This window comes from Psammomys obesus, unplaced genomic scaffold (assembly GCF_907164565.1).
Source record: "Psammomys obesus unplaced genomic scaffold, mPsaObe1.curated_primary_1811, whole genome shotgun sequence".
NCBI lineage: Eukaryota > Metazoa > Chordata > Mammalia > Rodentia > Muridae > Psammomys > Psammomys obesus.
Window position 1 is genome coordinate 4,676,003 of NW_026596152.1, and position 27,489 is coordinate 4,703,491.

At 39.7% G+C, this 27,489-nt stretch overlaps 1 protein-coding gene across 2 annotated transcripts in view; it reads left to right on the forward strand.

The window, feature by feature from the left end:
- Positions 1 to 27,489, forward strand: part of Map2k4 (mitogen-activated protein kinase kinase 4) — a 96,277-nt gene that overhangs the window by 742 nt on the left and 68,046 nt on the right. Inside the window, exons 2-3 of one of the 2 annotated variants that reach the window (XM_055594221.1) lie at positions 10,673 to 10,705; positions 26,550 to 26,652. In XM_055594221.1, coding sequence (XP_055450196.1) covers positions 10,673 to 10,705; positions 26,550 to 26,652 — 136 coding nt within the window. The remainder of the gene's footprint in view (positions 1 to 10,672; positions 10,706 to 26,549; positions 26,653 to 27,489) is intronic. The other variant, XM_055594222.1, reaches the window with a different exon arrangement.

Here is a 27,489-nt window from a genome sequence, read left to right on the forward strand (position 1 = left end):
GGCGCCCGCGGGCTCCGGGGACGCGCGCGGCCGGGCCCCTCGCTCGCAGGTCGGCCGCGCTCCGGCCCTCGGCCCCGCCGCCCCCGCGCGCCGCAGTGGGGCCGGCTCAGGGCCATCTTGCGCCTCACCGGGCGCCGCTGGAGCGGGGCCACCGCGCTGCCCCCCGTCCCCAAAACTTTGCAGGGTGTCTGCGTGGGAGGGCCGGGGGTTTGCGAGGCCCTGGGCCACCTGTAAGGTGGATAGGCAGCCACTGGCCCGGGAGAGGCGTTTCGAGCCAGGCCGGGGATTGGTGCTATGCTCGCATGCAGAAAAGAAAATCCGATAAAAATAGAAGACTGAGTTCGGCTGAAAGGGAGAGAGATTCAGGAAACCGAATGGCAGAGGTCAAAGAGATCGTGTCTGGGCATCTGAGGCAGCTCTCCTGTAATGGCCATTCCCCACTGGGAGGCCTTAGTAGCTCTGTGTGGGTTTTGACAGGGGATGTTGTGAAAATAACAGGCCCGAGCCCATTACGGACCCTTTCTTAAGTTTACTGTATGTGTTTGTGTGTGTGTGTGGATTTTGAATAGTTATGCTATTTTTCGAAACAGTCAAGGCCGGAAATCTCTTGACAACTTTAGCAAACGACTTAACGTTGAATTATTAGAGTCGTTTGGATATCCTTGGTATCAATATGACCATGGTTTCTTTTTGGTTAAACTCTCCATAAAGGGCTTCTTGTGTGTAGTTAAGTTCAGCAGATTATATGTTGAATATTTTGTGTTTATGACAGCATAGCATGATTCTGGCAGCAAAAATACGATCTGTTTTTACATCCCTTCCCATAAGAAAAATTTATGGGAGGTATACACACACACACACACACACACACACACACACACACATATAGAACGAGCTCTTCATTCAGAAGCTATATTCATTGCAGGCTGTAAGCTGATTAATTCGAATTGAGCTAGTTAATTGGATGTCTGCTATGCTGCATAGCCCATTATAAAGAATACAAGATGAATTTCTTGATCTCATACCTTTTCTATCTGCTAAGATAATTTAGGATTATCTTATCTTGTGTGTTGTCCACAATGGGTGACTTAAAGTTTTAAAAAAATATTTTAAGGGTAGAGACAAGCCTGATTTGAGTTCAATTTCTGGGGCTTACAGGGCAGGAGAGAACTGATTCCCTCAAGTTGTTCTCTGACCTCTGACCTCTGCACTTGAACACACAATAAATAGTAAAACAATGTATCTATTTCAATGTATCTGTTTGTTTGTGTGTGTGTGTGTGTGTGTGTGTGTGTGTGAGGGAAGAGTCTGACAGTTTGAAAAACCTGTGTACATTGTTTCTTGTTGTTGCTCAGAAAATACTGAGCAACTGCTTAGAGCCAGCACTGAGCTCTGTTTTGAGTGTATAGAGACCAGTGAACCCAGCTGTCTCACCTCTGAGCATGTTCGCCTGAGGATGGAGGAGGGAAGACATGGAGGGGAGAAGTTGCTTAAGAAAAATGTAGGCAACAAGCTGGGTTTTGTGATAGAAGATAGCAGGGCAGTCTTGATAAGATGGACAGAGCAAGCCTGTCTGGAAAGAACAGAGATGGGGACTGGGCGGTGAGAGCAGTGAAAAGGGAAGAGCTTCTAGGAACTGAGAGTCACATGTACAGGAATTACTCTGCTGTCCATCTCTGCATTTGGATATCTGGAACCGTTTTTAAAAGGGTCCTGAAGTGTCTTTGAATCATTGCTGAACTTTAAAAATATTTTTTTTTGTGTGTGTGTGTGTGTGTGAATGTTTTTCATGCATGTATATATGAGCAGCACATGCATGCCTGGTGCTGGAAAGGTCAGAAGAGGTCATCAGATTCCCTGGGGCTGGCTTTGCAGATGGCTGTGAGCTGCCATGTGGGTGCTGGGACTCAAACCTGGTTCCCTTGCAAAAATGACAAGTGTTCTTAACCACTGAGCCATTCACCAGTGCAGTTTTTTGTTTGTTTGTTTGTTTGAGTCTTTACCAGTACATCTTTGCTTGATGCAGGAACATGCTTGTTATAGCTTGTGTTTTGAACCTGCTTTGATTACTCAGAATAAAGAGAAGTAATTGAAATGTTCAAGGTGCTGTGTAGCATTATATGAGTTAGAAAGCTTGAGCAGCAAATTAGTAATTTTTTCCCTAGGTTTGAGCCAGAATCCCCATTTTTTACCACTTGTTTCCTTTGGACCGATCTATGTCTGTCTGTCTGTCTGTCTGTCTGTCTGTCTGTCTATCTATCTATCTATCTATCTATCTATCTATCTATCTATCTATCTATCTATGAGGAAGTCTTCCTGTGTTTCCCAGGCTGCCTCCCATTTAATATGCTTGCTACCCAAAAGACAGCCTTTCTCAGAACTGTTCATGATTAGGTCCTGCTGACCAGCAGACATACAAAGGGCATTCGGTTATACCTCGGTCATGAAACAGTCTCCAGGAGAGTAGGCCCCTAGCTTGACATCTGTGACCCAACTGTGGTCCAAAGTTGGAAACATTAGTTCCTGTATATTGTAATGCTTAATGGCCAGAGCTCTGGAGTCCTGGATTTGAATCCTTTCTCACCCCACCCCGCTTTTCATGAGTGCTTAGCCTCGCTAAGCCTCTGATTCTGGGTTGGAAAGTCACGATGATTATCCTGCAGGCACAAGGAGAGTGCACACAAGGCATTGGGTCTGGCATACTGTAAGGATGCTGTGCATGCTGGTCGTTTTATTTGTAATGGTCCCGTGAGTGCCTAGCCCCTTACACATTTACTTTTCAAGGCTTTACTATCTGCAGGTTGGACAGTTCTTCTAGCCTGCTAATGTCCTATTTTTCACTGTTGAGGGACCCTATTTTTCTAGAATTCCAGAGATTTTGTTGTTTTCTGCATCTGAGATTCTCAAATGATGATAAAGCTGCTGTTAGGAGGTATTATTGTAGCTGTAAATGGGTTGTGGGTGGTGGGTGGCTGGAACGGGAATTGTAGTGGCTTTGGCTTCTTAACAGTCATGGTTTGTTCATTTTTACATTTTCACAGAGAAGTTGTACTTCTGATCTGGCCATTTTTAAAGCATCTTCCCACAGAGTCTCAGACAATAGAGAATAGTAGTTGGTTTTGTTATTGCTCATATGTTTGAGTTTTCATTCATTCTGACTCACTTTTTTAAAAAAATTCCTCTTGTCCATATACAGATGTACAAACACTTACAAGCTGAATATGCTCTCCCCACCTCTTACCCCCTTCCTCCTTTGATTATTTGATGACTAAAATTATCAAAGTATAGATCTGCTTGCCAAGTTGGGTAAACAGTATTATATTAAGATAAGCTTTCTTTTGAGAAAGAAAAATATTCAAATGAGCTATTACTAATTACTATTACTATTCTCAATAATAAGTTGAGAATTGAAAAGCAAATTTCCCCAATAATTTGGGAATTTGAAAAATCATTTCCTTGAAAATTTGTCATTGTAGGTAAATTTACTTGAGAGGTTTCTTGCACAGTACTGTGTAATAGTGTAATTTTTAGCTCAAGAAATTTTAATGAACTTAAAAATGTGCAGTTCCCATCTTAATATTCAAGAGCCTTTCTAGTGGCTTGTAAAAGCCCAGGAATTTAGCCAATTTAGTGGAAGCACATCAGGTGAGCAATCTCAGGTGTGCTGGGCATAAGTCTGTAACCTAATGTTCCATAAAGTCACCGTGGGCATGCTATAGGATAGCAACTGTTGTGGTGAATAAAGCCTGCCAGCTGAGAGTTGAGCAGCTTCAGCAGTGGAAACATAGCAGGATGATTTCTTTTGTGCTAGTGGCTTTACCTTTGCATCCAGCAGTGTCTTAGAAACAAGACATCAAAGTTGGGAGGATCCTGGGTTTGGACTAGGAAAAACCAAGGCTCAGAGTCTGCTGTATGTACACTCTGCACCCTTGGGAAATTACCAGATTTTTCTGATTCTCCATAATTTCTCATTTCTTAAAACAGGTGACACATAGCTTAGACTGTTTTAAGAATCATGATTAAGTTAATACATGTGAAAATGCCTTACATCATAATAAACTATAAATATGTAAAGAATATCAGAAATTATATTTATCCACTAGTCACTTAATATGTAGTGAATTTAAAAGATCTTAAACATGTGAGCAGTTGAATTTATAAAGACTTAAGGGGCCTGGGGAGACGGCTTGGTCTGCAGAGTGCTTGCTACACAAGCATGGGGCTCTGAGTTTGGATCCGCAGTGCCCATGTAACAAGCTGGGCACGCGCCTCTACAGTTCTAAGCTTGGGGAGTCACATACAGAAGGAGTTCTGGAGCATGCTGGCCAGCAGCGTCAGTGAGGAATGCTATCTCAATAAATAAGTTGGAGAACAGTGAAAGAAGATGGTATATATTGACCTGTGGCTTCTCCATGCACACACATCTGAATGCACAGATGCACATGTACAGTACATGAAAAAAGAAGAGGTCTGTGAAAAAGATAGACCCTTAAACTTGAGTAATTGAGAAATGTCGCTTTAAAAATGTTTTTAAAAAATTATCTAGTATAGTTAGAATTTCTTGTGTTTTTATTCATTTATTTAGATAGGGTCTTTCCCTGTCTGCTGAACTTAAACTTATAATTCTCCTAAGGGTTGGGGCTACAGATGTGTGCAGCATGTCCACTTTAGAACCCCATCGATTGTGAAGAACACTGAAACATTTGTAAAGCATTTGCTTTACAGATAGCTATCGCATGAATGTATGCTTGATTTTCCTAATGTATTGAACTAGGCAGTTTTTCATTTTTTTTGTTTGTTTTGTTTTGTTTTTCTCCTTAAGTCTTAAGTGTAGGTGTATAGTATGTGATCAGTGCCCACTCTTGGGTGAGCATTTTATATATGCCAGTTAAAGTAAAAGTATGATAACTATGCAGGAACATAAACTTATGTCATGAAGTGGGTCTTTTAAAAGAAAGTGGAGATTTAAGATCAGTATGCTTTTTTCTTCTCAGAAATACTTGAATGTATAAAACAAATAGAAACCCTGCCTTTGATTTAGTGTGTGGCTTAAAGAACTGAATGCGGGGTTGGCACGTAGCTGACGTGGTAGAGTTGCCTAATGTGCAAGAAGCCCTAGGTTCTAGCCCAAGCACCATATAAACTGGGTGTGGTGCATGCTGCGACCCAGCCCTGGGGAGGTGGAGGCAGAAGGAACAGAAGCTCAGTATCATCCTCTACTGTATAGTTCAGGGCTGGCTTGGGACATACAAGCCTATTCCACACACAGTAGATAAATAAATAAAATGAAAACGACAGCAACAATAGATCCTAACTGCAGACAGGGAAGAGTTGTAGAATACTGTTTTTTGTCTGTAAATGTGGTGTGCACAAGTGTGTGACTACGTGTGTGTGTGTGTGTGTGTATGTGTGTGTGTGTAAGGATGTATGCAGGTGGAGGTCAGAAATCAACCTTGAGATCAACACTCTTTAAAAGATGGTCTTACTGGGGCATGGGGACCTTCAAGTAATGTAGACTGGCTAGTGAGTGAGCCCCAGGGCCCTTCTGTCTCTCAGCCCTGCTCTGGGGTTGCAGGCACGAGCTGCTTAAACCCGGTCTTTCATACGGCTAGTAGATATTAAACTCGAGTGCTTGGGTTTGCACCGTCTTAGTTACTTTTTGTGTTGTTGTGATCAAATGCCTTGGCAAAACTGTACCAGGGTACAGTCTACTGCGGCAGGGAGTTAAGGTTTCAAGAATTTGAAGTTGCTGGCCACATTGTGTTTATTGTCATGAAGAAGAGAGTGATGAGGGATACTTGTGTTCAGCTCATTTTCTCCTCTCTCTTTCTCTCTAGGTTTTTTGAGAAAGGGTTTGTCTGTGTAACCCCTGGCTGTCCTGCACTTGCTTTGTAGACCAGGCTGGCCTTGAACTCACAGAGATCCACCTGTCTCTGCCTCCTGGAGTGCTGGGATTAAAGGCGTGTGCCACCACCTCCTGGCTACTTACTTTCTCCTTTTTATACGTACTGTCCAGAATCCTAACCCAGGAATCCCCCACCCCAAGAGCAGGGAATCCCATCTCCTCTAAGCCAATAAGGATAATCCCCCCCTCCCCCGGTAGAACTAGATCTCACCAGGTCTACCGCTGCGATGAGCCGCCGGACATGGCGGCACTTTACTGTGCGCTTCACTACCAGCCCCAAACACCGTTTCTTCTATAGTGTCTAATGTGACCTGGTACGGATGCAGCCTGGTAAACTAGTTCTCCCCTAAAGCACATGTTGAAAGTCTCTTAAAAAGGAGAGCCTATTTAATAAGATGAAGAGGGAATCTTCTAGAATACATATTTTCTCACTTTTTGAAGAGTGTACCCTAGATGAAATGGTGAAAAGAGTCCTAAGATCAGCTAAACTGTGGTAACACTGCAAAAGAAGCATAGCCATATTAACACTGCCCAAGGTGGGCCTTTCAAAGGAGAAAACAAACTTCGTGTAGCTCAGTGCCTTCAGGAACAGCACACATTCCCGGCACTAGGGAAGAGGACAGAAGTGGATATTGCACTACCTTTTTACAGCTCTGTTGTATTTCATCTTACACAAAATTGCTGAAACAGTTTATAAAAAGGATAAGAAAAGTGTTGCTTCATGAATGTGTGTGTGCGCTGTGTGCACACGTGCATGCATTGGGCTGGGGTGGGAGTTACCCTAATAAATGCCATGTTTAAACGTATTGAGTGGATGGCTTTGCCAAGAGATGACATTTATTGGGTGTCTCTTCTCATTCTGTTGTATTTTATGTGTGTGGGTGTGTTGTCTGCATGCATATATGCATCCCATGAACATGCCTGGAGCCTGAAAGGCCAGAAGAGGGCATTGGATCTCCTGGCACTGAAGAGACAGGTGGTTGTGAGCCACCATGTGGGTGCTAGGAATTGAACCCAGGTCCCCTGGAAGAGCAACTAGTGCTCTTAACCATGGGGCCATCTCTCCAGCCCCTTTCTGGTTCTTTTGGCAGTTTCCTCAGGATCCGGCTGAGGCGTTTGTAAAGAGATAATCACTTTAGGGGATGTCAGAAGCCTCAGGACATCAGACTGTGCCTAGCAAGAGCTGCAACTGAGACATTCTGTTTTTGCCTCTGTTGAGGTGAAAGTGGAAAGGTGGCCAGCAACAATAATCTTGATGATTGTGCTAGAAGGAAGGATTGGCTGCTGCATGAGCCAGTAAGAATTCTCTGATTTCTTTTATAGTAGTGTGGCTTCATGATACATTTCTACAGCTGAATATACACATTCAGTAACTCAAAACCCCTAAATGTTCAGATGAGAAAGATGTGTACTGTGTTATACTACCCACTCAAAGGGAGGAGAGCAGAGATAACTGCGGAACTCCAGAAGGACCAACGTATATCCAGAGTTAGGTTTAACTACACCTTTCAACCCCAGGGGTCACTGGACAGTGTCTTAACTGTATGTATAAACAAGAAAGCTAGAATTTAAGTGAAATGGCCAAAGTTCCAAGAAGGGCCCACAATGCTGGTGTGAGATCCTCGTTTTGTTTACTACTTGTCAAATGCTGCTTACCTTCTGCTTCTCTATTTATTTGTAAGTATAACCAGGCTTTTAAACTACTACAGACCATCTTCCTGTAGTAAATTGTAGATTTCCAGTCATGACTAGTTAAGATGTCTCAGAATTGAGGGCAGAAAAATGAGAGGAAAGCCTGGGATGAGCTTGGGAGGAGAAATCCTCACATAGCTTTATTTCCTATGTGGCCTTATTGGCATTTGGTGCTGTAGAGTTTGCCTCTCTGGTTAGGGGGAAGCAGAGGTTTACTTTTCTGGGGCCAGGAAAATAGAAGGATTCCCCCTAGATGCAATAGGGAGATTGAAGTGGATGGTCATAAAATTGAGTCCTACGGAGTAGATAAGGATGTAAAGAATAGAGAAAAGGCTTGCAGTGATTAGTTACTATCAAAAGATTTACCTGACAGCACTGATGAGCTGGGAGACAGTGTGAATGAATGGCAGGATGGAGTTTAGGAGCTAGGAGAGGCTGCAAATTGAACAAATGTGTGTATTCATGGGAACTTACATGCTACAAAAGTAAAAGTATAGAGGGTAGATCACATCATTTTACTGTCACCATTTACACAAGCTCTTTGAGTATAATGAGCCCAGTGAGCCACTGGGCACTAACTTTCTGACTTGTACAGGTCTTCCACATAGACACACATGGAACATAAAATTATTTAGCTAGAATAGTTCTTTTGAAAACATATTTAATAAATGTTTTTGAAAAGTAATAGAATTACCAAGAAGATGGTGAAATGCTGTGTTGTGGTTGTCAGTACAGCTTATCTTTGCAGAGTGAGAATTTGTGAAAGTAAACAGATAAAGGTTCAGAATTCAGACACTTAGTTGTCTCTTCCACGATTAAGTAAAACAAGCTAGTGTATAGTTTTGCTAGACCTTCAAACCTTCATTTGTGTGATTCTGGATTGATGGCAGAACTTTAGGAATTTTGTTTAGCACACAGACTAGGTTAGCTCTAATGTGGTATACAAATAATTGGTGATGCTTCACCATTCTCAGGCCCAGCTCCTTTACATGCTAGGTAAACATTCTTCCACTGAGCCACTCCGTAGTCCTCTTTTAAAAACATTTATCAGACTTTACTGACTATTTGTTTGTGTGTGAAACCTCATACTCATTTTGAGTCCTGTTTTTACATACACCTTTCAAGTTTATTTATTTTTTTATCTTTTTGAGACAAGGTCTTACTATGTAGCTGTGGCTGGCCTGGAACTTGCTTTACAGGTCAGGGTGGCATCTAACTCTGAGATTCTGCCTGCTTTTGCCTCTGCCTCCTCAGTGCTAGGATTAAAGGCTTGTACAACTATTTTTCTTGCTCTACCATTCATATTGCTATTTTGTTCTCTGGCTCTGTCAATACCACATCTTCCCCACAAACCCTGGCCCCCATAGCAGCCATTTGCTTTGAAGAGAAAGTTTGCTCCTGTCTTAAGATTGTTTCTTTGTTTCAGGCTTCTCGATTTCAGGGTTATTTCCAAGGATCCCTTTCCTCCTGAGCTATACTCTGCTCATTTTGTCTCCTAGGAGGCTGGCTGGCATTTAGACACTGCAGCCTAAAGAGCATGGGTTTCTAATTTTCTTCCTGTTTTCTGTTCCTGCTACATGGTTAGTGATACAGCATGTTACCCTTCATGTGGAGTTTGGCTCTTAAGAGTCGTGTTGCCCAGGCTTCCCAGGACTTTGTTTCCATTTATGTCTCCTTAAGGCTTGTCATTTGGTAGATTAAATGGTCAGCAATGTCATTCGGTAGATTAAATATTTAACTAAGTAACCATATAAAGGGTTTCCAGCTTTTGTATATTTTAAATGTAAAATATAACTGTATCTAGAGTTTTAAGGATTTTGGCAGCTGGATATGAAGGACTAGTTAAACAGCTCTTCCCTTAGATTTGGCTTGCTCTTTTCCTTTTTTAAAAACATGTTTTGATTGAATTTGTACAAACAATTCAGCCCCCTCCTGTTTTGTTTCCTAAAGCAGTAATACATACAAGTATAGGCAGATTTCTAAGAAAAACACATGACTGACTCAGTAAACTAGGGGGCAAAAGAATGTTTTGTAAAGACAGTGGACTTCATTTTGATTTTCTTTTTCTTTTTCAAGACATGGTTTTTTCTTGTAGCCTTGGCTGTCCTAGACTCGCTTTGTAAACCAGGCTGGCCTTAAACTCAGAGATCTGCCTGACTTTGCCTTCCTGAGTGGTGAGATTACAGGCTTGGGCCACTGCATCTGGCCATTTTGATTTTTGAGACAGGTTCTTGCTATGTGACTACAGCTGGCTTCAAACTTGTAATCCCTTGCTTTCTTAAGTGACTTACTTTATTGGGACATTTGACAAATAATGACTTATGGGTGGTACTTACATAGGGTATAGCCAGATCCCATGAGACCTGGAGATAGATTCACAGGAGTGTTCACAGATTTTCTTCCTATAATTTCTAAAGCCGCACTCTGCCGTAGCATTTTCAAGGACACCTTTGGAGGAGAGGGAGAGAAAGGCCTCACTTGCTATATAGGCCAGGTTGGCCCCAAACTAGAAGCAATCCTTCCATCAGTGCTGCAATCACAAAGTATATCATTACACCTAACAAACACCCCCAATCCCCAACACCTACTATAGAATTTTACCTTTTCTTTAGTGATTTTACTCTTGTCACTGAAGTTAGCAGATTGTCTAGAAAATTTTGTTGTATGTGTGTTAAGTTTTATAGCTTGTGAATTGCTAAAGTTTCTTACTCATGGGTATAATTAGCTTGGGCACTTCTAAATCAATAATTTTGGCTAGTAAAATATACTGTAATATATTCAGAATTTATAGGTTGAAAACATTAAAAAACTTGATGAAACAGTTTTAAAAATTTTTATTGAATATATGTGAAAATAATGATTAAGATGACATATAAGATTATTTAAACTTTGAGTGTAATGCAGTGTGTCTGATAGAGCTGAGTTTTTACAGCAAGCCCTCTGCTGACCTTGTCTGAATGGTGTGGTAAAGTGATTTGAACTGTTCTTTATAGTGTACTGTAAAGCAATGTCATGTTCTGATTTGGTTTGTTTGATTTACAGCAAATGAACTGCAACTTGTCTCTTTTACTTTAGGCTTTCAGATAAACTTCTGTGAAAAGGCACAAAGTAAGCTAAAATTTTGATATTCTGTTACTTTTTTTTTTTTTTAATTCCATCTTGGTATTGGGAATGTGTCCACTGTTGTTTCAACTAACAGACCATGTTGATTCTTCACTGAAAGAGCTTCCATTTTTCATTCTGTCCCTTCCCACCCACTGTTACATTCTTGCCTATAAATTGTTCTTGATTTTTACTTGAAACTATAGGAAAAAAATGTGTATAGACATTTAGATGTATATGGACATAGAAAAAGAAGCATTTAGATTTAACTATAATTTAAATCACAAGTTGAAAGTTCACCCTTGAGATTGTGGTATAAAAAGCCATAACTGTATGCAAAGACTAGGTTTTATTTGAAAGTATTTAATGTATGTACTTACTTTTTTTCCCCTTTAAAACAAGTAATTGTTGCAGTCATGTGTCACCCTCACCTCTGTTTTCTATTGGGACATTAGTCTCCACAGACTCACGGGCAGGGCTTAGCTCAGCTATAGATCTTTGGCCCTGGAAGTGCTAGTCTCTTGGTGTGAGCACTGTAAATAAATAAATAATAAAAAATAAATAAATAATTAAAATGTTTGGATTCATAGAATATAGAATACATTTTGTTAAAAAATAAAAAGACAGTATTTATAAATCTAACGCAAAGTACATTTTGAATTTTAAACATAAATGCAGGGTTTATTTATTTTTAAAGTTTCATCTGAAGACAGCTACTCTAGTTTACAGGAAGACATTCCAAAATGAAATTTTTATTGTCTGCTTCTGCTTCTTTGTGTCTGAGGAAGAATGATAACTAATTGATGTGTATCATTCTTAATAAATTACTTTGTAGGCAGAGTTTAAGAGCTTAACCTGCAGAGAAAGTATTTCTGTTTTTTTGTTTTTGTTTTTTTGAGACAGGGTTTCTCTGTGCAACGGTCCTGGCTGTCCTGGACCCACCTTATAGACAGACTCGGAGAGACCCGCCGCCTCTGCCTCGCCGAGTGCAGATGTCAGAGGTGTGCGCCACCACCTCTGTCTCCGTGTTCACTGGCTGGACATTGTGGCTTTCTTTGTAATGCACTGAGCAGAAATTATCTATTGAAGGGGTTATCTAATGTGAGTACGTGGTACGTAATAGAGAGGAGGCAACAATATGCTAGGGATAAAAGTTTTTTAGTAGGCACACTATTATTTTCCTTTTAGCGTAAATACTAAATCCAAAGTGTAAATAAATTCCTGCCCATAATGAACCTATAATTTTACACATATGAAGTTGTCGTTTCTGTTTTACACTATCCTAATTTTTAATACATCCGTGGTAACTTTTAGTTTTCATTTACATTTTAACATAACACTTGCTTAATACTTAGCAATCAAAAGCTTTTATTACACATTCTACTGCTGCTGTATTTAGAACTTACTGTGTTCACTGCATTCTCTTTGCCTTTAGTTCTGCTGTGTGTATAAAACAAGAGGCACATGTTTGTGTTTTCCCTAGTGTGTGCTGTGCTGCGAAGAGCTCTGCGGATAGGTTGGCAGTATTTGGGCTGGGTGCCCCGCCCTCGAGGCAGCTCTGCCTGATTTGGTGTTCATGCCAAACTCGTTATAACAAGAGAGGCCGGGGCCTAAAACCTTGAGTGGGAGCTTAATCAAGTGTGTGGGATGCGGATATGCAGGCACACTTTTGCACTTACTTTTTCATGCTGCTTCTTACTGCCCCTGCTTTCTCCTGGTGTTCTCCAACTCCCCTTCTTTTTCCTGCTTCTCTTTATTTTCTGCCTTTTGAGATTCAACATCATATTCACGTCTTTATGAGATACACATCGACACTAAGTGAGATTCTTGTATAGAAATGAATAAAAAGAGAAACCTGCCCTTAGCAGGCTTACAGCATAGTGGACAGAGTTGAGTCCCCACTGATTATCAATATTTAACTACTGATGCTACATATAAACTGCTTAGAAACTGAAGCCAGGGTGAGAATGGTTACAGAAGCTGATGTGTCCAGGAAACCTTATTTCTGCTGATTTCAGGAATGAACAAGCCTAAGGATGCTGTGTGTTTCATATTCACTGCTTGCTTGCTTGCACTTTCTAGAGATGAGGGTGGAGTCTCACTTTCTTGCTGAGATTGGCCTTGAACTCTATGTTCAAGTCGTCTTCCTGCCTCATCCTTCTGAGCAGTTGGGACTGTAGGTAAATTCTACTACGCCCCTTGTAGTTGCTTTCTTGTTGAGAGCTGGAAGCTCAGGGGTCCTGCTGTGGGCCTAACCTACTTCAGCCTTAAGCAGAGCTGTCGGTGTTGACTGATTCTGGAGGACTCAGGACAAAAAGTGCATTTATCAGGGAGAAGAGAGGGAGTTGGAGAGTCAGTAGGGATGGCCAGCCTTCACTTAGTAGCATTTGTTTTTATATAAATCATTGCTTATATTTTAGGATAAGGATAAGCTTACATAGTAACACTTTTTTCTGTGATTTTATAAATTAAAACATTTAAAGTGCAATTTTTAATGTTTGCAGCACTCTTCTAGTTTGCTTTAGAATGCAAGCATTAAGTTTGTTAAATCACTGCTTCTTTAAAAATTAAAATTTAAAATTGTCAGTTGAAAAGTGGTTATGTTGGCTCATAGTTTTTCAGAAATGCCAAAGGCTGTTTCAGAATTAGGGAAACATATTTATTCATTAACACTAAGTATATATCATACAGTAACTGTTGGAGAAGATGTAGTGTAGCAAAGAACAGAAAATTAGTCGAAGCAGCAATACCCAATTCGCCATCATAATCAGGACTGTTCTAAGATGACCATGACTAATGGAAGCTCTGAGAGATTAATGTTTCCATTGTTTGACATGCACAATTTTTGTTCTTTCTGTTTCTACATCACGATTCCAATCAATTATTGTTGTTACTTGTTTTATGTTAGTGAAAGCTTATTGGAGATGGGTATATGTGTATTTATATGCACAGGTAGTGTGAGATTCCACTTTTAATTTGGGGTCCAGATTTGGTAGAAATTGAATATTCACTTTGTACCTCATGTTTTTTTTTTTTTTAAATACAGTCTATGCATGTCTGATTTTTTATTTTATAAATATTTAAGATAATATATTTATTTTAGATAATAAAAATAAGTTATTTATGATAACTATGTTATATTTCTTTTAATACTGTTGGATCATTGAGTTTTTCAGAATGTGAAATTACTTCAGGGAGAAATATTTTTTCATTTGTGAGTTATAGATGTATAGTTCCTGCATTTCTAGTACTGAACTTGAGTTATTACCTACTGGTTAATTGTGCTGCGGCTACCTTGGTTGATGTGAATATGCCTCTGGAATGTTTTAGTGCACTATGTCGTTAATAGATGAGCCTCACAGTATGATTTGCTTGCTTTGTAAACCAGTCTCTGGGAGTGAAGGCAAAATTTTACTTAGAAACATGTTTCTGAGAATTTTTTTTTTTATAGACATCAAGTTTGCCTGAGGTCTGCCAGCCAGCTGACTTTGGTGTGGATAGGGTACAAGAACAGTGTCTATCACAGGACCCTGGACATGGGATTTTCTTTGGAAAAATATCAGAAATCCTGTGTTAATCACATCGAGAGTATTTAGGAGGCTATCCCAATAATTTAGTTTTTATTTCAGTGTGTTTATGAGCCCATTGTAGAAGACTTCTCGGTCTTGAAGGAAAATTTGGCAATATCGTTTCTGTAGCTTTGGCTTTATCACTTTTTTTGGCTTTAAACATGTCTGTGTCTTTTAAGTGTTTTTCTTGGGAATGTTTGTATAGCAATAGAATATTACTCCCACTCCTTTTGTCTCCACCATAACCCAGATTGATTTAACTCATTTTGTGGCTCAGGCTACCTTGAGGTTTTGCAGCTCCCCCTTTCAGTCTCCTCATGGTGGAATTACAAACACGTTCTCTGACTCTTAGTTTACAACTAAATTGTTAGGTAGAAAGCTATGTACTGAAGAGGTGGCTGTTGTTCTTTGGTAATAAGTGAAATTAGATTATGTTGGTAGTCATTTTTGGTGATGCAGCACACTGAAATGTTGGGGAAAGGTTTATGTGTGGAAGAAAGGCTTTCTAGTGTCTGATTCTTCTGACTTTTTCTTTATTTTTTGAGCCAGAATCTTACTATGTAGTTTTGGCTCGTTTGAATTCAAAGATCTTCCTGCCTCAGCTGCTGAGTGCTGGGTTTGCAAGCATGCACCTTCACAGCCTTAATTGTGGAACCTTTACAGTAATTATCTCTTATTGTTTTTAATTGATAGTAATAAAAAGACAATTAGTAAAACTGGAGGGAACATGTTTCCTGAATCTTTTCAGAAGTTTTCATGGTTTTCTGACCTGAGAAGAGTGTTTCTAAAGGTGTTGTTATGGCTTTATTGATGGGATATAGAGAACCAGGGAAAAGAAATAGTGGAGAGAGGGCCAGTCCTTCATGTTTTAAATAAACTAAAGGCTTAAAAACTCGTGTATTTGAGAAAGGATTTATTTATTTTTATTTTATGTATATGTGTGTGTATATCTATATCTATATCTATATCTATATCTATATATATATATCTATATCTACTTGTCTGTCTGTGCACCATATGCATGCAGGAGCCTTTAGGCTAGAAAAGGGTGAGGGAGCCTCTAGAACTGAAGTTACAGGTGTCTGTGAGCTGCCTGATATGGGTAGGGACTGGGTGCTGGGAACTGAGCTTGATCATACACAAGAACAGTAAGTGCTTGTAACTGTTGAGCCCTGGCTGATTACATTTCTAAATCTGGTGTTTTTGTAGTAAAAGTCTTAAAACTTAATGACTAAAATTTTATCATTTAGAAATTACTGACTTCAGCTGAGCTTTTCTTAGGAAACAAAATGAACACATTTACTGCTTATGGGTCTTAGTATAGTTTATTTAGATTGATATAGATGATGAAATTAATTGATCAGGGAGTTTTGTAGAGCTGGTCCATAAGCTATAGTGGCTGATGCCCAGTCTATTCCTCACGTTGTCTGGGAACCATGATAAAATGTCAGTGTACAGTCCTCCTGGGAATAAAAACACTTCTGTGTTAAAGCACCAGAAATGTATTTGTGCTATATGGAACAGAGCCAAGTCCATTTGGTCACTCTGTAGCATGCCATCACAAGAGATGTCTTCTAATTATTTGAAGGTTGTTAGAACACAAAGTCTCCCTAAAAATTATTTTTGTGGCTAGAAGGAAGGTTTCTAGTGGTCATTACCCTTAAGGCTATGCGAACTTTGAAGGAAAGCTTTTGACTGGGATTCTCTCAGAGTACAGTTTCCTTTCATGTGCCAGTTGATGTCACCCGCAGCAAAGAGATGTCTGCTGGAACTTGTGGGGCTGAACGGATGAAAATAGAAGTAATGTGGACAGGTTCTAGAGACCATCTCAGATTGCTTCCTGTCCAAAGCTTTTCATGTTTGCTTACACATTTAGGGTGATATTTTCAAATAATGTGTGACAAATGCCAGAATTCTCACTGTAGAATTTTCTGAGTGTTTTCCTAAATCAGACAAAAACTTCCAAAAAGGTAGATTGTACCTCCAGAAACTTGTGGAGTTCGTTGTGGTATTGATCTTTTTATCAGGTGGGACTACCAAGCAAGTAGTATCCAGAAGTGAGGACTGAGACAGACAAGCATATCTCCCCTTTACAGAAGCCCATATCAGTTCTCTTTGTATGATTGAGGCCCATCAGTAACTGTGTCTTGAGTGCTGAAGACTTTAGAAGTTGAAATAAATCTAGGGGTTTCTTTGAAGAACCATGTTTTTAGAAAGTGAACATGTATACACAGGGTATGTGGTAGAAAGAATAGATGATGATGATGATGATGATGATGATGATGATGATGATGATTTGAGACAGGGACTCACCACCCTGGCCTGCTCATTAATCAAGGGTTCTGTCCCATATATAATTTCTTTTTCAGTTGCTAAATCTAATCAAAAGTCACATTAAGTAAAAAGACATTATTGGAACAAGTTGAACAGTGCATGTACAAGACTGACTCCCTGAATCAAGAGACTAGCTTTTTAATTTTTCTCATTTTCTCATTTGCCCAATGCTCATCCGGTGTCACTCACTGTTCATCAGTAACACTGTTAGCCACTTCTTTCTTAATATTGATTAGCATGTTGGCTTTGAAGTATAAAGTGTCCAGCGTCCCCTCACCCCCCACCAAGGTTCTAAAACTTGGGTCCAGAAGGTGTGTGTGACAAAAAAAGAAACACGTCAGTCGGGATTTGCTTATGTATTACATGTACATGAAGCAGGTAGGGTGTATGCCCTCTTAGAGTGTCATTTACTCCTGCTATTCTCAAAGGTTAGGACCTTTTCAAAAACATCAATTTATGGGCAAAAAATAGTACTTAATTATGTCCACTAATAAATGACTTATTTACATAAATAAGTAACTTATGTACAAGTTTATAAGATGTAAACTTATTTACATCTTGATATTTTTTTCTTGGACGATGTAGCGATGTGAATGAGAATGGCCCCATAGTCCCTATATTTGAATACTTAGTCACCAGGGAGCAGCACTAGTTGAGAAGGGTTAAGAGGTATGGCCTTGTTTTAGTAGATGTGGTTTTTGGAGGAAGTGTGGCACTGGGGATGGGTTTCGAGGTTTCACAAGTCTATGCCAGACCCAGTGTCTGTCTGTCTGTCCATCCCTGTCTCTGTCTCTCTGATCAGGTTGTAATTCTCAGTTACTGCCCCAGTGCCATGTGTGCTGCCATGCACTCCGCCATAACAATAGTGTCCCAAACTTCTGAAACTGTAAGCAAGCCCTCAATGCTTGCTTTCTTTTATAAGCATTACCATGGCCATGGTGTCTCTTCACAGCAATAGAGCAGTGACTAAGACAGGTTCTAGAGACTATCTCAGCTTGCTTTCTGTCCAAAGCTTTTCATGTTTGCTTACACATTTAGGGTGATATTTTCAAATAATGTGTGACAAACGCCAGAATTCTCACTGTAGAATTTTCTGAGTGTTTTCCTAAATCAGACAAAAAGTTCCAAGGAGGTAGACTGTACCTCCAGAAACTTGTGGCATTTACTAAGGGTTAAACGAAGCTATATGTATATGTGTTTTGGGGAATGAGGTAGAACAGTGCTGTGGTAACTGTTTTATACATACACAATAGTGAGTTTGTGTAGATGAGCCCACTCCTTTCCCACCTCTCTGCAATAATAACTCAGTTGGATTTTATTTTAAATTGGACTGTCCGTGAATGCTTTCACTGTGAAATTGTTTGCATTTTAAAGCTTGCTTTACCCTAGTCTAATTGCTAAGGAAGTTCTTACAGAATTGGGAAGTCCAGAAGAGTTAATTACTTTAATAGGTGGAAATCCCTATGGTAATTGGGCAGAAAGTAGATCACATTTGCTTTTGACAAGAATCTGACTTTCTTATATGGTTAATAATATTGTTCTAAGCAAACTTCCTAAGGAGGAGAAGTCCGAGATGGTTTTGGTGGCTTCTCAGCTTACATGCATCCACACACCAGTGGGCCTCATAGTGGGTGTGTGGAGGATAGGAGAGTCTCTCCTCCCACCATGTTGTTCATGGAAGATGAATTATTAGGCTTGGTAGCAAGTGCCTTTCTTGTTGGTTCCAGTCTTTTTTTAATGCTGTTTCTTTCTTGACAGTAATGTAATGTTGCAGTTATGGATATGCCACAGCTTTTATAAGCAATTCAGTGTAACTATCACTGCGTTGAACAACTTGTTTCCATAATTTTTAATGTCTTTAGCATAAATTTATAGAAATGGAGTTAATAGTCAAGGATATTTTGAGATGTTTGCTACATGCTGCCTTTTGAAACTTGGACAAGTTTACTGTCATAGTGACAATGTGCTGGAGGTTAATGTGTCTGGAATAATAACAAGTGCTGGGACAGGTAAGAAGAAAATGAATTTTGTACTCCTAGTAGATGACATGGTTTTGGTGGGAAAGGTACTCATTCCTCAGATAGTGGCAGATTGGACAAGTTTAAGGAGGATGCCTACTTCTGTAGTTCTTTGCTGATAGTGACACCAGGATCTGTTTATTCATGGTAAGATTAAAGATTTTAATATGCTTTACTTTTCTTATTGCTGTGACCACAGAGAAACAAAAGGAACAGGAGGAAAGATTGATTTTTTTTGGCTCATGGTTTCATGTTTTTCAGTCTGTGGTGGCTTGGCCCCTTGCTTTTGGGCAGGTAGGTCATCAGGACAGTGGGAACATGTGACAAGAAAAATTCTTCACATCTTTTTAGGCAGGAATCAGAGAGAAGGCCTTTAGCATGTGTTCATTTGGAAAGTCTCTGAGGTGGACAGCATGCCTGGATCTCAGTCCCTGTGGGCTGAGGTACTTCACTTAGATTCAGGTCAGTTCAAAGACTTTGGGGGTTGGAAGTAATGACAGCCCTTCTGCTGTGTTCTGGTTAAAGTCACAAATGCCCATAAAGGCAGTGAAGGCCTTGACTTTAAGGGTAATGTGTTAACCATCATTTTCCAGTTTTTGAAATCAGTGTTGTTGAAGATACATGGCTTTGCTAACATCTTTGTAGATTATAAATGCTCTTTAGTCCTACAAGAAGGAATTTATGCTGTCCAGTTCTGACCGTATAGATAATAATAATAGTTTTGACACAGTGAGAAAAAAAATAAAAAAATAAGCCTGTTAGGTTAAGTTGGAGGACATTGAGATACTAGCAAGTAAAATAAGTTGAGTCCAATAAATGCTATTAACATGCCTTTGTCTTAGGAATTTATCATGTATAGTGTATTTGCAGATTTCAGAGGTAAGTTAAGATAGTTAAAAATTGAGAAAGTTTATAGTTTACAGTTGAATCACAGGAACAAACTCCTGATGGTCAGGAGGAGGCGAGGTGGACCAGTGTGAGCACAGTCTCTCTAAGGAAAAACTTGATGTATGTGTGCATCTGAGCAGGTGCACGCCCATGTGGCTGCATTTGCAGAGGCTGGAGTTGATGTCAAATGTGCCCCTCATTTGCCCTCTACTACAGTTTTTCACTGAATCTGGAATTTGCTGGCTGGCTGAACCAGTGAGCCCAGGATGGCACCTCAGTCTTCACTCCAGTCCTCAAGCACTTTCCCATTGAGCCAGTTTTAATGATTTTAAAACTGTACGTAATGCTGGTTCTTAATGAATCATTAGGAAAGGGGTGTTTTCCTCGCCTGTAGAAAGTGAGTGACAGCTGTTTTCAGTTGCTTGGATTACCGTGACTGTAGATTCAGTGCAGGAGTAGGAGATTATCAGCTCCTGCATTGGGGTCTTTGAGGAGAGCCAAATTGTAAGGTATGTGAAGTTGGTTGTGATCATGGTGTGAAAGGTTTGTGTTGTTTGCACAGTTAAGTTAGGGAAAATATTCAGGGCTTTTTGTCCTCTTGCTTAGAGCTAAATAACTCTGGGGGTGTGTCCCTTTACCTCAGTGTTCTCCTACTTGCTCAGAATTACAGGGAAGGACATTTCTATGCCTCTGTGGATCCCTTTGGGTAAACCTTTAGCTTCAGAATCAATGGATCTTTTAAACTATGTTTTTCATTCTTTGAAAATTTCATATATGCATGTAATACACCTAATGTATTGTAACCATACTCATCCCCTCCCTTCCTGATTCCTTCTGGATCTCTAGTTTTCAGATTCATGATTCTTTGTGACCTTGATGGCTCTACACTCCTCAATGGTTCTCTAATGGGAACTTTGAGAACATGATGTGCAGATGAAGTGAAAGCTCATTTTGGATAGTGTGGGTGTTCTGTTCAGACAGATTAGACAGCAAAACTCTGACTGATAGTGGTACCAGAATGGTGCTCCCCTTAGTCCTTGGTCTGGGTCTGCCAAACTGCCTAGGCCAACTGGTGGGCCAGGCATGAATTTAGTTTTTCTAGTATTAACAAATACCCTTACATGCTACAAGTCATGAGAAGAAAAAGAAGTTAGGCAGGGGTGGAGTCTAGAGTATCTCTTGGGAAGGACAGACACTAGCCTGTGTACATCATCAAGTGCACTGTGTGCTCACATTTCTACTCCAGTCACTTGAGTAGTTGAAGCAGTTATCTGGGCTGTGTGTGTCATGTCTGTTGCCAGATCAGAAAGCCCGGGAACCTTTGGGAAACATTTTCCTCTCCTGGCACTGATCTTTTCATAGAAAACCCCTGCCATGTAAGAATACTATGGTTCCTGGTTTCTGCTGTCATATTTAAGGAGAAGTTCTTTTTGTCTCTATTGGCTTGTTACTTAACTTTGCCACCAAAAGGTCACAAACATATAGTTTTTATCCATTGTGTTCAAATCTGTTGTGTAGCTCTTGATCTGTTTCAAACTAGAATCTCCAAAGGCTTTTTAATGATAAAATTTATTTATTTTTATTTTATGTGCATTTATGTTTTGCCTGTATATGAGGGTGTTGGATCCCGTGAAACTAGAGTTACAGTTCTGATCTTATGTGGGTGCTGGGAATTGAACCCAGGTCCTCTGTAAGAACATCCAGTGCTGGAGAGATGCCATCTCTCCAGCCCTGCATAGAATTTTTATAGTACCAGTTGTTTTCTGCTAGTGAAACATCATTTCACATTTGTTTTGTTTGTTTGTTCGCTTTTAATTAAAAATATTCACAGTTGTGTCCTGTGCATTTTAATTTATTGTGATTACAAACATCTGAGGGTGTAGCTCAGTGTCAGTGGTGCTCAGTGTGCAGGGAGCCTCAGGTTCCATCTCCAACATCAGCCTGTCAACAGGAAATCCCTACATACATGGCGGCAGTACATGATCCCCTGCATCTTTTGGGGACACTTGAGGAAAAAAGGATTCAGCTCGGATCAGGAGGGGAGGAGATGCTTTGAAGGAAAGACTAGTCTGCCTCAGGATTGGAAGGAGCTCCGATCTGAAAGGACACTTCCTCCTTGTCTCAGTCTCACCTGTGTTTGGGGGTTTTTCTTTTCCTCCTCAAGACTAATTAGTTTTAAATTCATCCTCAGCTGATCATTTGCAGGGTTAAGGTGTCTGCATGAGATCCGGCAGGATAACTGAGTCTTACCTTATCTCCTTGTAGTTGAGACATTTGTGTCTGAAAACTTTGAATTGTTTCATATATTTGTTAGTGAATGTTTACAATATATACTTGTTTGTAGACTGAGTATAGAACATGTTTAAATCTAACTTATATAAATCACATTGTGTTAAACTATGTACATTTGTTTATGAAGTAACTTGCCTTTAAAGCCCATCTTCTTCAATTGGACTTTTGTTTAACTGTATATCAAAAAGAATTTCTTTTTTTCTGTGTGCTTTAAATATTTTTATTGTCAAGAAAATAGCTCAAGTGAGCTTTCATTGTAGCAGCATGAGTCCCTGCAGTTTCTCTGTTACGGGCCCCTCACCTACAAATTGAGAAAGTTGTTTAGTGTTTTGCGTGTGGATAGCTATCATAACAAATAGTGTTCAGCTTTTGACTTGGTGACGTTGTTGGGTTTGAGCTCACTAAGATACATGCTTGCTAGTCTTTAATTTCTGCTATCCTTGCTGTACAAGGAAATATTCATAGGTTCCAGGGTTTATGACTTGGTTATCTTTTTTTTTTTGGGGGGGGGGCAGGTGTCACCATTCAGCCCAGTACACTCTGGTCCTGAATTAGTCATGTACATCTTGTGTGCAAAATACATTAATATTATCTCAGCATTCCCAGACTTTTATCATATTACAGCATCAACTCAGACAATCATCAGAATCATTTCAGTCAGTTAGTGGTGAGACTCAGTATATTGTCCATCCCTGGATCAGTAATCTGTATTTGTGGACCTAGAAACTGGAAGACAAATGACCTGACTCCGCACTTTGGTGGTGAGAGGGTGGTATGAGCAACATTCCCATTAACAGAAAGAAAAAGTGGAAGGAGCTGTGTCCAGCTCAATGACTCCCATGGGGCTTTTGAGAATCAAAAGGACAGATTTTCAAGAAGAAAGGATTATTTCGTTAAAAAATAGCTTTATGTTGTTGAATTCTGTCAAGTTTGATTTTGAAAAGCAATTTGCTTTTGCTCACTCACCCTGATCAGTGTGTTCACTAGCCAAGCTGGTACTTAATACAAACCCTCTAAACTTCAACAAATAAAACATCTTGAATGTTTTTGGTGTTAGCATTTTATGTAGTTCTTCTTGTTTGTTTTAATGGTCTTTGTCAAATTTGTTTTGCTTTGCTTGAGAGAGAGATAGAGACTCACAATGTAGCTCTGGCAGCCAGGTTGACCAGGTTGGCCTCAAACCAGTGGTAATTCCTTGCCTTTGCTTCCTGTGTGCTGGCCGAAGCCACTGTACCAAACAGATTTGTCTTTTGCTTTGTTTCTTAGTGTTGAAGATCACCACGTGTGGTGGCCACACTTGTAACCTCAGCGCATAAGAGGCAGAAGGAGAGGATCATTGTCAGTTTCTATATTAGCAAGCTCCAGTTTAGGTTGGTTTACCCTGTCTGAAACAGCATTCTAACTGATTTTATTTAGGATTTTACTTTATTGGAAATCTATTTGATTCATGCATTTGGTGATGACAGATGTCCAGTTGGGCCTCTGTCACATATGTGTATATTATAGGTCACTTCTACTGTATTAGGTTTCCACATGACCTCTCAGATGGCCCTTAGCTCTAGCTGTCCCTCCCTGTACTTCGTTCCCCGGACCCCCCTTTTATCTCCTTTTCCTGTCTGATCCTCCCCATTCCAGTCCTTCCTCTTCGTTGTCCATATATAGCTGTCTATTCTATTTACCCTCTCTGGGAAGATTCCTTCCTCCCTCCCCACAGTCCCTTACTTTCTTCCTAGCCTCTGGCTCTATGGCTCGTAACTTACTTATAAGTCATTTAACAGCTAATACACACATATAAATGAATACAGACTATATATGTCTCTCTGGATCTGAGTTACCTCATACAGGATGATTTTTGTTTCAAGTTCCATCCATTTACTTGCAAATTTCATAATTTTATTTTTTAATGGCTAAATAGTATTCCATGTGTAAATGTACCACATTTTCCTCATTCATTCATTCATTCATTGACAGACTTCTAGGTTGTTTCCAGTTTCTGGCTGTTACAAATAGAGCAACAGTGAGCATGAACGAGCAAGTGTCTCTGTGTAGGTGAAGAATTCTTTGGTTCCATGCCCAAGAGTGGTATGGCTAGAAACTGAAGTAGATCAAGTCCCATCTCTCTGAGAAACTGCCACATAGTGGCTGTACGAGCTCGCACTCCACCAGCACTGGATGAGTGCGCCCCTGACCCCTTTCATTGATTTTGTTCATTCTCACTGGTATAAAATGAAATCTCAAAGTACTCTTGATTTGCAATTCCCTGACAGCTAAGGATGTTGAACATTTTTTTAAGTGTTTCTCAGACATTTGCGTTTTCTCTTTTGAGAATTCTGTGTAGCGCTGTACCCTATTGTTAATGAGGTTATTTATTTTTCTGATGTCCAGATGTTTTGTTCTTTATATATTTTGGATATTAGTCCATATCAGATGTGTAGTTGGTAAAAAAATCTTTTCATATTCTGTACCCTGCTGCTTTGTCCAGATGATTTTTTTTCAAGTTTTGGTTTTAATTTAAAAGTTTTAAACTGGGGATGGTAATGCATGTTTGTTGTAAAAAATAAAAATTGCTAGTGGAATTTACTATTAATTATCTAGAGTTATTACAGCAGTTATTATTAACCTACTACCATAACAATAAAAGGTACAGATACCTGTTTATTTTAAATAATTCTTATTTTACCTGGGGCTGGGCAGATATTATCCCCTTAGCTATCCTGTTTTTTTTTTTTTTTTTTTGGTTTGGTTTGGTTTGGATTTTTGAGACAGGTTTTCTCTGTGTAGCCTTGGCTGTGCAGGGCTTGCTTTGTAGATGAGGCTCTCTTTGAACTCACAGAGATCCACCTGCTTCTGCCTCCCTTAGTGCTGGGACCACAGGCGTTGGTCCTGCCTAAGGGACCTTGTTAGCTCCCAGCCCCACATCCCATGTCTTTGCTTCCCACCCAATATCTGCATAAATACTTGCACAAGCTTTCTATCTGGGCTGCAACTATCTGGACTGGTCCTCAGAGACTTCCTCGCCGTGTGCTTCTCTCCAGGCTAACCCTCGAAACTTGGCCACATCTATTTCATTTCTGCCCTGCCCAGGTGTGTAGGCATTTTATTGGTCAAATAGATTTTTTGGAGGCAATATTGTTACACAGCGATATTTGGGGTATATGATAGTCGGCTCATAAGAGACAGCAAGCAGACCTCAGGAAGCAGGCCATGCTGTTAGACATGTGTGTGATCCCAGCACTCACATTCAGGAGAATTAACAGATCTAGGTTATTACTCAGCTATGTGGTGAATTTGAGGTCAGGTGGGCTATGTGAGACTATATCAAAAACAAACAACAAAAAATGTTTTATTCCTCCATCCCTTGGAAATACATTCTTTTAAAATTAAATCTGATGTTTTTTATACAAAACACCTTTTACATGTAGTTTGAATATCCTACTTGAATCGGGTGAAAGTCGTTTGTAAGTAAAATTTTAATACCTGCAACAGCAAATCATGTAGAAAACTCCTGTACCAGCCTTAGTTCTAGTACCAGCTTTTAGTTCTAAAAGTGGCTATTCCCAGCTCTCTCCCTAATCTTGTAGAAAAGCCCATCTCTCAGAGCTGCTTTCATGACTGCCCAGCAGGTGTGTGCTCTCAGCCAGACATTCCCTTGCTTCAGTCCCCAGCCTCTTATCTGTAGTTGGTGTGCTCTTGTATACCTTTAGAGGTAGGAAGTGTTGATTGCACAGATAGGCTGAGTAGCTAAACATGTGCATAAAATACCCTGGAGATAGCGCTGGAGAAGATGTCCCTGATGGGAGCACTATAGATGCCAGAATGTGTGAAAACCTGTTCTCTAACAGATTATCTGTAGAACCCCTGAAGAAGTGACTTCAAGTGATTTATTGATGGGGAAAGAAGTATGGGTAGCAGGGAAAACATGTTGAAGCCATGGCCTGGCTGACATTTTGAGATAAAGCATATGTCTATCTATGTCTAGGAAAACAGTTTTCAACAGAAAGTAAGGAATTGTTATGTTGGTATTTAGAGTGATAAATGGATACACATTTTTTTAAATGCTATATATTACATATATGTTTTATCATTTCAAAAACTTTGATTTTCTCTGAATTTTCTGTTTTTTCTATGATGGACACAGGTTACTTGTGCACTAAAAAATGCTATGCTTCTCTTCCTTTTAAGCCCAAAGAAATTTCTTCAAAGAAATAATTACTGGGATACCTGCATTGCTAACTTGAAGTACCCTGTACTGTAATGGTTTTATTCTTACCGCTGCAGAATGCTTCAGGTCTGTCAGCAATTACACTGCATTGAAGGACGGGGATTTTTGTTGAACAGAAGACATTTTGCCCCTGCGTTTTGAGTGAGCAGCATTTGCGCTCACCTTGGGATAAATGATTCTTCAGTGACTGGTACCTTTCTGCAGTGTTAGACTGCTGGACACTATGAACTGGGTGCACTGAGCATCCTCGTGTGCAGCACAGAGTGATTTGTGGAGCGTGGACATCAGATAACTTTTGCTTGCTTTTTAAGTTTTAAGATATTTATTGCCTTTTCAGTTATAATTTGATATTAACTAAGATTTAGTAAAGCAAAATTTTTTGCCTTTCACTGACTTTCTCAGGCCTTCAAAGTAATACCTGTTTTAAAATACTTGAATGTTAAAAATTAATTAAATTTAATCAACAAAAATTACATGTATTTATAGTTAGTATTTGAAACTTTTATTTTTTGTTTGTCATTTCTCAGGTAAACGTAAAGCACTGAAGTTGAATTTTGCAAATCCACCTGTCAAATCGACAGCACGCTTTACTCTGAATCCTAATACTACAGGAGTCCAGAACCCTCACATGTGAGTACTCTCAGTGACTAAATACAGAGCCTTCCACCTGCTTCACTTTATGCAAAGCAAGGGACTGCTATTTCTGTCTTCTTAAGAGAATTTGAAATGGTACACTTTGAACTTAAAAAGAAAGTTACTGATTCTATAGTCTTAAGTTGACAAACACAATTTTTTAAAAATGTTTACTTGGGTAAAAACTGCCAAAGATCCAGGCTCACTTATACCTTTCTTAATAAACTTTGGCCTTTCGATTAAAGTGCAGGTTGTATTTGAGAATGCAGCTATCTTCTTACTGTCGGTCCTCACTGCTCACTTAGTGGGAACATAGATTCTTGTTCCTTCAAGATTCATGTACTAAGTCAAAGTTGTACTAATTTACCGAAACCTTCAGTCTAAGTGATGTGGTATATTAAATAGTGATCTCTTCCCCCAAACCTTCCTGAGCATGACAGCCAGTGCCTTTTCATTTATTTGTATGTATTTTCATTAGTCCTGGTGCTGAGATGTAGAGAGCAAGTGGCTAAAGTTACAGTTAAAAAGCTGGCAACAGAGTACCATCTGCTTTAAAATGAATTTCTCAACATCTGGATTTGGGCCTTATTAGTATTCTCAAAGAGGCACAGTCATTGGTTCGTCTCTTTTGAGGTTCAGCACACCTTGTATTTGCAAACATTATCAAGTAGGTGCAGCATCCTGTGACGGGGCGACTGAAATACTTTACTTTTGCAGTAGTACTGTCTGTAAGTGAGGGGTGTGTGTGTATGTATATGTTAAGGGTTTCACCAGTGACCTTAGAGTGAAGGACACCTTAATTGTCTGGGAAACTCATGCTTTCTCTTAAGAACT